Source organism: Meriones unguiculatus, chromosome 7 (genome assembly GCF_030254825.1).
Source record: "Meriones unguiculatus strain TT.TT164.6M chromosome 7, Bangor_MerUng_6.1, whole genome shotgun sequence".
In the NCBI taxonomy this organism is placed as follows: Eukaryota; Metazoa; Chordata; class Mammalia; order Rodentia; family Muridae; genus Meriones; species Meriones unguiculatus.
In genome coordinates, this window is record NC_083355.1 from 18,678,906 (window position 1) to 18,691,388 (window position 12,483).

General features: G+C 54.3%; 2 protein-coding genes across 3 annotated transcripts; one reads left to right on the forward strand and one right to left on the reverse strand.

Moving 5' to 3' along the window:
* The first annotated feature begins 1,093 nt into the window (after positions 1–1,093).
* Gfap (glial fibrillary acidic protein) lies at positions 1,094–10,283 on the forward strand. Of its 2 annotated transcripts, XM_060386612.1 has the most exons (10): positions 1,094–1,620; positions 2,489–2,549; positions 2,705–2,800; positions 4,195–4,356; positions 5,062–5,187; positions 5,497–5,717; positions 6,623–6,666; positions 6,948–7,067; positions 8,167–8,252; positions 8,814–10,283. In XM_060386612.1, exons 1-10 carry the CDS (start codon positions 1,166–1,168, stop codon positions 8,853–8,855), a joined length of 1,413 nt encoding a protein of 470 aa, XP_060242595.1. In that variant the 5' UTR covers positions 1,094–1,165; the 3' UTR covers positions 8,856–10,283. The 2 variants fall into 2 exon arrangements, with proteins under 2 accessions (XP_060242595.1, XP_060242594.1); XM_060386611.1 differs by lacking the exon at positions 6,948–7,067 and having other exon boundaries at positions 1,095–1,620.
* An 886-nt stretch (positions 10,284–11,169) lies between these two features.
* Fam187a (family with sequence similarity 187 member A) lies at positions 11,170–12,429 on the reverse strand. The gene has a single exon (XM_021631856.1). It carries the CDS (start codon positions 12,427–12,429, stop codon positions 11,170–11,172), a length of 1,260 nt encoding a protein of 419 aa, XP_021487531.1.
* Between the last annotated feature and the right edge of the window lie 54 nt (positions 12,430–12,483).

Genomic DNA, 12,483 nt, shown 5'->3' on the forward strand with positions numbered 1-12,483 from the left:
ACATATCCCCCTGAGGCCTGATGTGTGGGAACCAGAAGGAGATAAATCTTCTGGGAGAAAGGGATGACCAGGGAGACAGGGTGTTGCAGAAATGGACTCCAACATGCACAGCCAACTTATTTATAACTACTTGGGGAGCTGTCAGCTGGGCCAGGCTCTGGGAGGGACAGAGGGAAGCTGGACCAGGGAGAAATGGCCACAGAGGGGCACAGAGGGGAGGCCTGCTCTCTTGCCCTATTAGGGTCTGCCCGCATTCCTTCTGTCATGACCCCTAAACACACGGCTAGAGGTTGGAGCTGACCCTGGGAGTCACAGGGAAGAGCCCCAACCCCACCCAGCTCTCCACTCCCAAGCCCCAGGGATGAAAAGACAGCAGTGGAGGGGCTCCGAGGAGAGGACTCTGGACGTCTGTTGGGAATGGGAGTCAGCAGGAAACTGTAATATAGGCTGATCCTGGGTGGGGGCCGTAGGTTCTTCAAGTTCCGAGCATCTCACAGGTCCACTGAGACGTTTAGAGTGAGGGCAGCCCTGGTTTACAGGCTCCAACGGCTCACCCCAGCCCAGTTTGTGCTCTCTCTCTCTCTCCTCTCTCTCTGTGTGCGGGTGCTCGCACGTGTGCACACGTGTGTTCTCTGCACAGATGTTCGTGTGTGCGCACGTATATTGCTCCTCCGGCACTGTGGCCTTGGTTTTCTGAGACAGCCTCGCTCCCTGGGACCTGGAACTCACCAATTAGTCAGTGAGGCCCAGGGATCCTGCTGATTCTCATTCTCCCAGCCCTGGAATTACAAGTTCGCACTGTCAAACCAGGCCCTTTGTGTTCATTCTGTGGCTAGAACTTGTGTCTTCATGCTTGACAGGCAAGCAATTTATGGACTAAGCTGTTTCCTCAGCCATTCTATCCCTCCCTCGTGATCCATCTTACCAGAAAGGGGAAGGTCTCCCTGATCACTGGTGAAGCCAGGCTGGTGTGCCCAGGGAAGCTTTGACTCTGGGTACAATGACCTCAGTGGGATGAGAGGAGCTCTCCCCATAGCTGGGCTTGGGCCCAGCTCCACCCCCTCAGGCTATTCAAAGAGCGCTCTCAGGCAGTCAGGGCAGAGCCAGTCCAGCCCACTCCTGCATAAAGCCCTGACATCCCAGGAGCCAGCTGAGGCAGGGCAGAATGGAGCGGAGACGCATCACCTCTGCAAGACGCTCCTATGCTTCCTCCGAGACGGTGGTCAGGGGCCTGGGTCCTAGCCGCCACCTGGGTACCATCCCACGCTTCTCACTGTCTCGGATGCCTCCTCCACTCCCCACCAGGGTGGACTTTTCCCTGGCCGGGGCGGTCAATGCTGGCTTCAAGGAGACCCGGGCCAGTGAGCGCGCGGAGATGATGGAGCTCAATGACCGCTTTGCTAGCTACATCGAGAAGGTCCGCTTCCTGGAACAGCAAAACAAGGCGCTGGCAGCTGAGCTGAACCAGCTTCGAGCCAAGGAGCCCACCAAGCTGGCTGACGTCTACCAGGCAGAGCTGCGGGAGCTGAGGCTGCGGCTGGACCAGCTCACTGCCAGCAATGCCCGGCTGGAGGTTGAGAGGGACAATCTCGCACAGGACCTCGACACCCTGAGGCGGAAGTGAGAAGTGGGGGGGGGCAGGGAAAATGGCTAGTGAGCCGTGAGACTGAACAGAGAGGGGTGCTCATCAGGAAGGCTACTTCCTCCAGCAAAGGGCTCAGCCTCTCAGCCTGGGAAAGGGAGAGAGCTATCTTTGCTCCCCAATAGGATGGGGATAGCCAGGAAGAGACCAAAACTTCAGGGATCTGATTCCCAGAGGTCTGCTGCCAGGGAGCTGGCCACCCTGGACACCTCCAGTTCTGGGCACGGCTGTGTGGGTAGAGAGAGGGCACCAACCAGCAGGTGCTTCACCTTTCCACTCACTTGGCACTGTGAATGGTCAGAGGGGTTTGTGTCCACAAGGAGGCTCTGGTCTCCGAGGAACACGAAACGCAAGAAAGAGCTGGCAGGCCTGGGTACAGGGCCCAGATGACCCTGTCCCCAGCTTTTGATTCTACTCAAGTCATTTTTGGTTGGCATAGCTGTAAAGTTGGTCATGACACAACTGTCCTAAAAGACAGTGACCAAGTCACACTCTGGGGCACGGTGCTTTGTATGTGTGTGTGTGGGGGGCATTTGTGTCTCCCTCTGGTACAGGAGGTGCGCTGGTGTTTGTGACAGGGAGCACACGGCGGTGGATGCTCTCGTGTGAGCAAGAGCAGGTGCACCAACCCTGATAAGGCGCCTCAGTAATGAGTCAAGGCAGAAGCCCTTATCTGCTCGCTCTCTCAGCCAAGGCCTCTGTCTAGGAACCCACTGTCGATTACCTCTCCTGCCACTCTACGGGTCCTGTGAGAGTGTTTTATGACAGTCACCTCCAGAGAGGTTGGGACAGGGGTCCAAGGGTCCTCAGGAAAGCCTAAAGCCCACCCTGTGCCCCCTACCCCAGGCTCCAAGATGAAAACACCCTGAGGCTGGAGGCAGAGAGCAACCTGGCTGCCTACAGACAGGTCAGAGAGATGGGGAGGGAGGGATGGGTGGGTGAGGCAGCCCCTGAACTTAGCCCTCCACAGCAATGGGCAGCTTCCCCGATCCCCACAAGGAGGGGGTAGACAAAACAGGAGATCTCTGAGGTCAAAGAGGCCCTTTCCCCACTCCACTCCAGGAGGCAGATGAAGCCACCATGGCCCGTGTGGATCTGGAGAGGAAGGTCGAGTCGCTGGAGGAGGAGATCCAGTTCTTGAGGAAAGTTCATGACGAGGTGAGGCCCAATGAGAAACTGCAAGTGAGAGGCAGAGAGACACAGAGATACTCAGAGCGGAAAACAGAGAAACCAACCGTCAGGAAGAAAAAACCATGAGAGAGAAAGCGTAAAGACAGAGAGACTAAGGGAGAGCACGGGGGCAGGTCTCTGGTTTCTTCTTCACATCAGCTCTGTGAGCCCTTCTCACTACCGCCTTTCATGACAGGGAGGACACTGAAGCCAAGTAAAGACACACCCCAAAGGCACACAGCCCCTCCGGTTTCATCCTCTCTCCCACCTGTCTCCATCAAGATATGAGACATTCATGAAAACCCCACTGAGGACATGGCAGTACTCATCTCAACACTTGGGAGGTAGAGGCAGGAGGCCCCAAGTGTTCAAGGCCAATTTCAGCTACACAGAAAATTTCAGACCAGGCTGCTCTACATGAGACCCTGTCTCAAACACACACACACACACACACACACACACACACACACACACACCTCTCTTCTCTGACCTCAGAGCCTGGACACAAGACATATTCATGCCTGTTTCCTAACTATCAAGTCTTGGGAGTAAAATAACCTCAAACTTTCATTCCATGCCCATTGGGAGTTTTAATTTTACTTTTTGACAAGGTTTCACTGTGTAGCCTTTGGCTGGACGGGAGCATGCTATATAGCCCAGGCTGGCCTCAAAACCATAGAGGCCTGTTCCAGCCTCCCACATGCTGGGATTAAAGGTGTGTGCCACCAAGCCTGCCATATGCCCTTTAGGTTAGCGTAGGCGTACTTTTTATATCTATTTTATTTTGGTTTCTTATGCCTCTACCTCTCTTCTCCATCCCAACCCCTTCCAACACCCCAACACCAGGTAGGAGAGGAAGAAGGTTAGTGGAGAGAGGGGGAGGAGTTCTCTTTAGCTACTTCTTGCTGGTTAGGGTTGTCAGGTTCCTTAGGGCAAGTCCAATCTTCATTTCAGGATATCTCCAACTTCTCCTCATCAAACTGAATCAAGAGCAACCAGGAGCAGCAGGTGGGGCAGCAGCCTTCTTTCTCAGAGCCCCCTTCCTCTCTCTCTGGGTTCTGGCATTTATTTTCTCTCAGAATTAAGCTATCTGCTGCCGGCAAAGAGCCCCCTTCAGAGCCTGCATGAGGCAAATAGTCTGCTGTTGTGTACATGAAGCAACCCCATAGCCCACACCTGGGATCAAAGCAAAACCATGTCTACAGTAACATAACTTGAGTTCTCTAAGACACCAAAACTTCCATAAACGGGTAGGCCAGGCACTTCCTTCAGTGAGGGCGGCCCCATTTCTCTGAGCCAATGTTCAGAGAAGTGTGAGGCCAAGAGAAACCCAGCCTGGACCTGAGATCTGAGCCTCGGTCCCCCTACTTTTATCCCCTTAGGAAGTTCGAGAACTCCGGGAGCAGCTGGCCCAACAGCAGGTCCATGTGGAGATGGATGTGGCCAAGCCAGATCTCACAGCAGCCCTGAGAGAGATTCGCACTCAATACGAGGCGGTGGCCACCAGTAACATGCAAGAGGCAGAGGAGTGGTATCGGTCCAAGGTCTGTGTGGGCCCGCCTGCCTCTTCCAGGCAGCCCTTCCTTCCTCCATCAAGGAAGTTTGGAAAATAACCTAAGTGATCAGTCTCGCCCGGAGAGATGACCTGTCCAGAACCACAACCGCATTACTGCTTTCCAAACTGCTCATTGTGATTGCTATTGCCTTTAATGAGCAAGGTTAATAAGTTAACTAGCTTGCCCGATGACCAACTTAAGAGATTTTTTTCAGTCCTAACCCATCTCGTTAGAGCGCCTGCCTTTGTGATGACTCTGCCAGTCTATGTCCTATGTTACTGAACGTCTACTGCGTGCCAGGAACTTTGAAGATACAGAGGAACGAGGCGATGTCAGTTTATACAGACAATAGGCAACAGGGAAGATGGGGGGTGGGGCTTGTGCTAGACAGGCAGCCCCCGAGGGAGACTCTGGTGGAAAACAGGCTCTATGAGGAAGCCTGAGACAGAAAAGCACAAACAAGGGAGCAGAGATGCTGCCGGCCCAGTAAACCAAGCCCAGCGTGACAGCCTGGGCAGTATGAAGGCCTGGTAAGTCCCTGGTTTGTAGTTGCTGCTCCTGGGAGAGAGACCTTGGTAGGTCGACCCCACTTTTCTTGATTTTCCAGAGGTCGTATATATCCCCCGGGCTCTGTGCTCTGTGTCATTTGAAAGGCTCCCGTCCTCTCCTCAACTTCAGGTCCTCTCGGCTTAGTTTGCAGACCTCACAGACGCTGCTTCCCGCAACGCAGAGCTGCTCCGCCAGGCCAAGCATGAGGCTAATGACTACCGCCGCCAGCTACAGGCCTTGACCTGCGACCTGGAGTCTATGCGTGGCACGGTGAGCAGCTGCCACCCAAGAGGGGAGGGAGTGGGGGCAGGGAGGGAGTGGGGGCAGGGAGGGAGTGGGGGCAGGGAGGGAGTGGGGGCAGGGAGGGAGTGGGGGCAGGGTGGGGCGGGCGAAGCCGGGGGAAGAGATCTGAAAAGTTGGAGATGGGGTAGGGAGCCGGGGGTGGGGGTGGGGGTGGGGGTGGGGGTGGGGGTGGGGGTGGGGGTGGGGGCGGGGGTGGGAGGGGGGTGGGGCGGAGTCAGGGCCTCGGGGCAACTCCGAATCTCCGTGCCAAGCGGATCAGTCGGCCTCATCCCGCAGAACGAGTCCCTGGAGAGGCAGATGCGCGAACAGGAGGAGCGCCACGCGCGGGAGTCCGCAAGTTACCAGGAGGCCCTCGCTCGGCTGGAGGAGGAGGGCCAAAGCCTCAAGGAGGAGATGGCCCGTCACCTGCAGGAGTACCAGGATCTACTCAACGTTAAGCTAGCTCTGGACATCGAGATCGCCACCTACAGGAAATTGCTGGAGGGCGAGGAAAACCGGTGAGCGCTGGGAGCTCAGGGCCCGCTGCTGCTCCCGAAGCCCTCTTGTTCCTCCCAGTCCTCAGGAGCTAGCCTTGCATCCGCTCCCACCTGCAGTGTTCAGCCTGCTACAGTAGGCATTCGAGAAATGTCTGAAGAATAAATAGATGGGTCAATCAGTATTATTTCCCAGGGCCGAGAACTTGAGTTATTCCCCAAACTAAGGGGCTCACCCCCAAGCCTTGACAATAAAGATGGAATTTCCTGTGGCCTGAGGGGTTTGTTCTGCCTCCTTGGAGCTATTGTGACAATTTTTTTTTTAATCCCCCCATCTCTAAAACCTCCACCCTTCTTCCTGAAGGTGTTTCCAGCTCCTGGAGAGTGTTGGCTGCTGGGTTGAAAGTTAGGTGGTGAGGGCCCTGTAGTAACACTCCAGTTCCAGGGATCCAACACTATCGTCTGTCCTTATTTCTTTCTATCTATCTATCTATCTATGTATCCATCCATCCATCCATCTATGTATCCATCCATCCATCTATTTATTGAGGGCACAGGGCTTTAAATCCCAGCACTTGAGAGGAAGAGGCAGGCAGATCTCTGTGAGTTTGAGGCTAGGCTGATCTCTATATTGAATTCTAGACCAGCAGAGACAGCATAGAGAGACCTTGTCTGAAAGAGTTTGTGGCGGGAGAGGGAGAGATGAGAGAGAAAGGAGGGAGAGAGAGAAGAGGAGAGAGGAGAGGGAGAAGAGAAGAGAGGGGAGAGAACGAAGAGAGAAAGAGCAAGAGATTGCTTGATTGATTAGGGAGTGGAGTCAGGCTGGCCTGGTAAAAGCTCTTGAGCTATTCATGCTGGCCTTGGACCAGAAGCTTGCCTGGGAATGTCCTAGGGTGACGTCATCACCCCTACCTTCCTCTGTCTTTCAGCATCACCATTCCTGTACAAACTTTCTCCAACCTGCAGATCCGAGGTCAGTATAATGGGGACTTACGGGAAAGGGCACTGAATTCCCACCTCCCTCGGGCCTATGGACTTACTCTTGGGGACTTGCGGCGAAGGGAACCTTCATGACCCTCCACTGAGATCCTAGACAGAGCACAGCAAGCCAGGGCCACGTAGCTGTCCCTGTCTCTCTGCCCTGTGTCCCCACCTCTAGCTGAACCCTTGCAAAACCTGGTGCTAGGTCTGAAAGCCAAGCTCTGCCCTTCTGAGCGTTTTATGTTATTTCTTTTTAACTGCTTGTCACTACAGGGGGCAAAAGCACCAAAGAAGGGGAATTCCACAAAGTCACAAGACACCTCAAAAGGCTCACAATACAAGTTGTACCAATACAGGCTCACCAGACTGTAAATGGAGCCCCGCCAGCTCTTGGTTAGATAAGTGTCTTTCAGTCATGCACCTTCCCCAGCTTGACAGGGAAAGAGCCTCGGCGAGTCTGTTTCCCTGGTCCCCTCGGCCTCCTTCCTCCCAGGCCTCCTCTGAAAGGACTGGGACCATATCCTTTTTTTCCAGAAGCTTCAGTGCCCAGCCCCGGTCCTGGCTCTGTGCAATTAGATTATACCAACAGAACGGGCTAGCCTAGGTTAAAGGTGGCATGTCCCTGCAAGCTCAAAGGAGATGCTCTGAAGCCTCCGAGCAAGTGCCAGCCTCTGCCTCACCTCTTTCTGTCACTAGGCGGTCCCCTTGGGTCTTGCAGTGCCTGTGGGCTGGCTCTGTTTGATTCACGCGTCCCCAAAGTTCTGCTGCTTCACTCGGTGTTGATTCAGCCCAGAGGACGAGTTCCCTCTGGATGGCTGTTCTTGCAGTGAATAAAGTTTTATGTTCCCCGCTCGTCATTTTAAATATTAGCGAGTGTGACATGTTATATTTCTCTCTCTAAGGGGAGGGGGTGGGCCAAATTATTTCTTAGTGGTATGTGGCCCTTAAATGATTCTCAGATTCAGGGAAAATTTCCATGCATATTTCAGGGCATCATCCAGCATTAGAAAGTTAATTATTGCTGACCACGGAGAGGTAATAGTGCCAAATGCTAGACAGTCAAGGGTCACTAGAGTCCAGATAAGTGACAGAGAGAAGTAGGGATAGGGAAGGGTCCCAATCAGTCATTAACCTGTGTCACGTGTCATCACACATCAGTTAGTTGTTGTCTTGCCATGTCCTAGGGAAGCCGGCACAATGATCCCATTTTGTAAGAGAGGAAACTGAGGCTTCTTCCTTGGTGCAGCCCTCGGTTGTAAGGAAGCCAGGTTCCGGAAAAGAAGGCCGAGTTGGCTGCAGGACAGCAGCAGGATGTTCCCAGTGCTGGGGGCATTTGGGAGTCTCCAGCCATTTTGGAAGAGCCAAGGCTTCCCCTGCCTAGCTAGGTAGCCCCGTATTCATGACACCGAGAGCAGGATGGGGAAGTTGGGTACAGGACAGGCTGTCTAGTAGCGCAAGAGCCCATGGAGGCCTCCTCTCCTCACACCCGCAGAAACCAGCCTGGACACCAAGTCCATGTCAGAAGGCCACCTCAAGAGGAACATCGTGGTAAAGACGGTGGAGATGCGGGATGGTGAGGTGAGGAAGGGTTCTGGTTGACCCCAGGAGTTCTTGAGGCTAGACTGGAGAAAGCCTGGGACTAGCTCGCTGAAGTTCCTGATTAACTAACTACCAGGGGCTCCCAGTGGAGCTCTGGAGGAAAGGATGAACCTGGAATGTAATGCTCCTTTCCCAGCCCTTCCACAGGCGGTGTGCCAAGGGCAACCTGAGTACCGAGGCCACTTGATGGTCCAGCTCTGACTGGGACAGTCAGGGAAAGAGAAGCCGTGCAACTTTTACTCCAAGGAACTTTCCAGAGAGGAATTGGAAGGGGAAATAGATATAGCACGGCCTTCTCCACATGTCGGGGTGGTGGCGGCAATAGCTACTCATGCCATGGTGTCAGGCATGACATTAAATGCTTTACAAGTGGTATCTCACAGCCCAGTTTGGCCACAGCGTGATGTAATTACAGTGACCATCAAGGAAGACAGATCTAGGACGGCTGGGGACTTGCCTCTGGATGCAGTTTAGAGCGGTGGGCCTGGGATCTGCATGAGCCCCTAACTGAACGCTGTGCACCTTCCCTGTCCCCTGCAGGTCATTAAGGAGTCCAAGCAGGAGCACAAGGATGTGATGTGAGGTGTGCCCACCTGGTGCCCCGACCCCCCTCGCCACACAGTGTGAGAGCCCAAAGCTCCTCCTCAGATAGTCTTGTTTTCCATGCACAAGTCTCAACCATGTTAGCACTCCCCGTCCTTTTGTTTTTATGACTGTCTGCTGCCCGAGGCTCCATTAGTACTGAGCTTGACAGATGGCACATGCCTGGCACCTCCAACTAACAGGATACTCACCCCAAAGGGGCCGGCAACTGGGTTAGAATTGGAAGGAAAGAGGAAAGACAGGCAGGGCAGGGAGACTTAACAAATCATTTCCTTCACCCTTGTTGTTATGGAAACTGTTGCCAGAGCTGGAGGTCTCTGGGAACTGGACTTTCGAGTTTCCATGGGCTGCTGGAGGAAGACAGAAAGTCAGAGAGAAAGGGAGGGTCCCCAAGGCAAAGGAGCTCTAGCCAGAGACAGACACATCCAGAATAACCCTGGCCGATCTAGGAGAGGGTAGGGCAGACCTGCTACCCAGAGTGGCCACTGAGGCAGTCCTCAAGGGCCCTCCAGAGTGTCTCGACCCCACTGAGCAGCCTGCAGGTCGACCGCCCGTGTGCATGTGGACACTCGGTTCTCAGCACTTGGCGGGGGTGGGGGTGGGGGTGGTCTTTAGCGTAAGTGGAGAGGGAAGTAGGACAGAGAGGGATAGAGGTGGGCCGCCTGGCCTCTAAGTGTGGCTGCAGAGAGGTCAAGCCCAGAAAGGCTCCCGTCCTCAGGCTGCAGGGTGCCGGTAGTGGAACCAGTAGAGAGTCTTCAGACACTGGAGTTGGATGCTGTAGGCAATTACACTTGGCTCTGAGTCCTGGGAAGCAAGGAAGTCACATTCTCTTGAGGACGCTGAAACGGGAAAGAGGGACTTCTGTCCAGTGGGCAGGGTGCACCTGTGTCTCACTTGTGAAGGTCTATTCCCGGCTGCACAATTCGAATGACCGCTGCCTCCCAACCCTCACGAAACCACGACCGTCCTCCTGAGACTCTCCATCCCGCAATTACTAGCTGCTGTTCTCTAAGCCAAGGGCCTGTGCCCTTTCTTATGCGTATACATAACACTAACCTATAGTTCTTGGCATCACCCTATTTGACAATTTGGGAAGCTGAGGCACGAGTCAAGTAAACTGGCGTACTCAAGCAGCCTGGAGGCAAGTGCCTTCACAACTGAGCACTCTCTCTGAGGCTGAATTGTGGGCAGGTGATGGGGAATTGTGTCCAGAGATGGGGCTGAAAGTGTCCATTCCATTGTCCTTTCCTCCCTTCTAAGGTCAAAAAAAAAGGGAAAGTGGGTCCCCTCCCTCTTCCCAGGACACTGTACCCTCTCCTTCCACTCCTTGCCACCTCTGCTAACCTTCAGAGCAGTGCTGTGACCTTCACTCCCTGGGGAGAAATAAAGACACGTGCCGTAGCCTTCCTCAGAGTGTCTCTGATTTGTTCAGAAGGTGTTGTGAGGACCCAGACAAGACCCAGCTTGCTCGTTATCAAAGAACGTCCTGAGATCCTAGACCTCCATAGCAGCGGCTCCATGTCAAATCTCACCTCCAACAGAGCCCTGGTGCCTCGGCCTTTGCTCCAACCCCTTTTCTCATCCCCAGTGACTCCAGCCTGGGTGCCATCATTCAAGAAAGTCCTGTGTTTGATCTCCTGGTTTCTGTTCCCTGTCTTTTGTTTAGTTTTGTTTTTGTTTTTCGAGACAGGGTTTCTCTGTGTAGCCTTGGCTGTCCTGGTCTCGCTTTGTAGACCAGGCTGGCCTCGAACTCACAGGACTCTGCCTGCCTCTGCCCTCCCCGAATGCTTCGATCACAGGCATGTGTCACCACCCTAGTTCTTGGTCCCTGTCTTTACCTTCATCTTCACACTTGTTGCTCTGCTATTCTCAGAACAACTGAAAGCAGAGGAGAACACAGGCCAGCTCCTCCCCTCCACTTTTCTTTCTTCTCCATCCCGTCCCCACTCTCATCCAGTTCAACCAGGGCCTAGCAGTAGTCCTCAGAGTCAAAGCACTTCCAAGGTCAACAACACTGACAGGTGATCTGATGGATCAGCTCACTTCCTTTTGTGTGAAGCGAGACGCAGTGTGTACCTGGCCGCTTCCCTCCTGACTTCAATCTCTGACCTGCCTCAGGCTCTTCCATTTCCCAGGTTAGACCCAGGCTTCTCCCATAAAACTGGCGGGGTGGGATGGGGGGCAGGTTGTAGCTAACAGACTTGCACATCCCCTTGTCATGTGCCCCAGCCCAAGGTGTCCACCCGGAAGCATCTGGTATCATTCGACAAACATATTAAAACACAACTGGTCCTCACAGCTGGAGCAGGGAATCGGGGGCAAAGTTGGGACAACAGCGAAATGAGTAGCAACAGCAACGACAGACATGAATGGTGACAAAGGCCACCGTGATAAGTGCATAGCCTAGCAGGGTGAGCTCCACAGCGGTGCGAGTCTCAGGGTCTGAGAGCGAGGCTGGGTAGTGTCCCCGAGATGTTACGCCCAACCGGAAGCCAGCAATTTTCCTCCCTTGCCGCCAGCAGTAGTAGATGCCCCGGTCACTCAGCCGGGTGAATCGGATGTGGAGGTGGTTGCCATGGTCAATGAAAACCCTCATGGATCTGTTGACACCTTTTAGGTACTGGGTGCGGTACAGGGGCTGACTGTCCTTGTCCCAGGCCACAGCATGTTCTGGCCTGGCCCCGGGACAGGAGATGATGAGGCCATGGCCTAGTCTCTGCTGATGGAATTGAATGGGCACCTGAGGCAGCCAGGGCCGGCTGCCCAGTTTGGCCACATAGTTGATGATGGCTAGCATGCCCTTCTGGATATGATTCTTCTTACAGGGCACTTGGCAGCTCTGAATCAGCATTTCAGGTGTGTGGTACTTGGTCTTGGTGTGCAGTTTCCTTGGCACAGCCCGAGAGCCACAGGACACTACATCAGGCATTGTCTTAAGATAGCGAGGGGAGAGGCCAGGGTTCTGCAGGTAGCAGAGTCCAAGGCGCCACTGTTCCCCACGTACCCCGCAGCGGTCACAGAGCGTCCACTCCCAGAAGGTTGTAAAGACATGGAGATCCCCATGGTACTCATCTGGCAATGGCTCCTGGCCCTTGTCCTTGAAGGTGGCCACTATTCCCTTATTGCTTTGGATGTCCACATCATAGGCATAAAAATAGTCCCCCTTGCGGGTACCACAGAAATACAGGCCCGTGTCCTCTGGCTGGGCACGGAACACCAACAAGCTGAACATGCGGATGCTGAAGCGGGCCAGCATGCTGCTGCCGACTCGAATGTAAGCCGCCTCCGTGAGCAGCCTCCCATCGAAGTCTGTGAGCACCATGGTGTGGCTGCTCCCCAGGTGCTTTTGGTAATACCAGACCACGGCTGAAACATCCTCGGGTTTGCAGTGACAGGGAAGCTCAAAGCTCATGTCAGCCAGGTAGGCGGCATTATCAAACATCAGGAAAGCGGGACAGGGTGTCCTCTGAAAAATGTTCTCCTTCTCCACAATTTCAAAGGCCTGGACATGGCCCCAGGCCCACAGGAGCACAGTGATGTGGGCCAGCCTCATGCTTGTAAGGAGGAGGGCCTTGAGGGGGTTAGGGCAAATTGCCAAAGACCTGTG

What these genes read in the sequence shown, in the direction of transcription:
- Gfap (XM_060386612.1), top strand. Translation starts at nt 1,166, where the DNA reads ATGGAGCGGAGACGCATCACCTCTGCAAGACGCTCCTATGCTTCCTCC. An exon ending in AGGAGTGGTATCGGTCCAAG is followed by an intron (nt 4,357 to 5,061) that starts GTCTGTGTGGGC and finishes CTCTCGGCTTAG; the next exon opens with TTTGCAGACCTCACAGACGC. An exon ending in TGGAGCCCCGCCAGCTCTTG is followed by an intron (nt 7,068 to 8,166) that starts GTTAGATAAGTG and finishes TCACACCCGCAG; the next exon opens with AAACCAGCCTGGACACCAAG.
- Fam187a (XM_021631856.1), bottom strand. Translation starts at nt 12,429, where the DNA reads ATGAGGCTGGCCCACATCACTGTGCTCCTGTGGGCCTGGGGCCATGTC.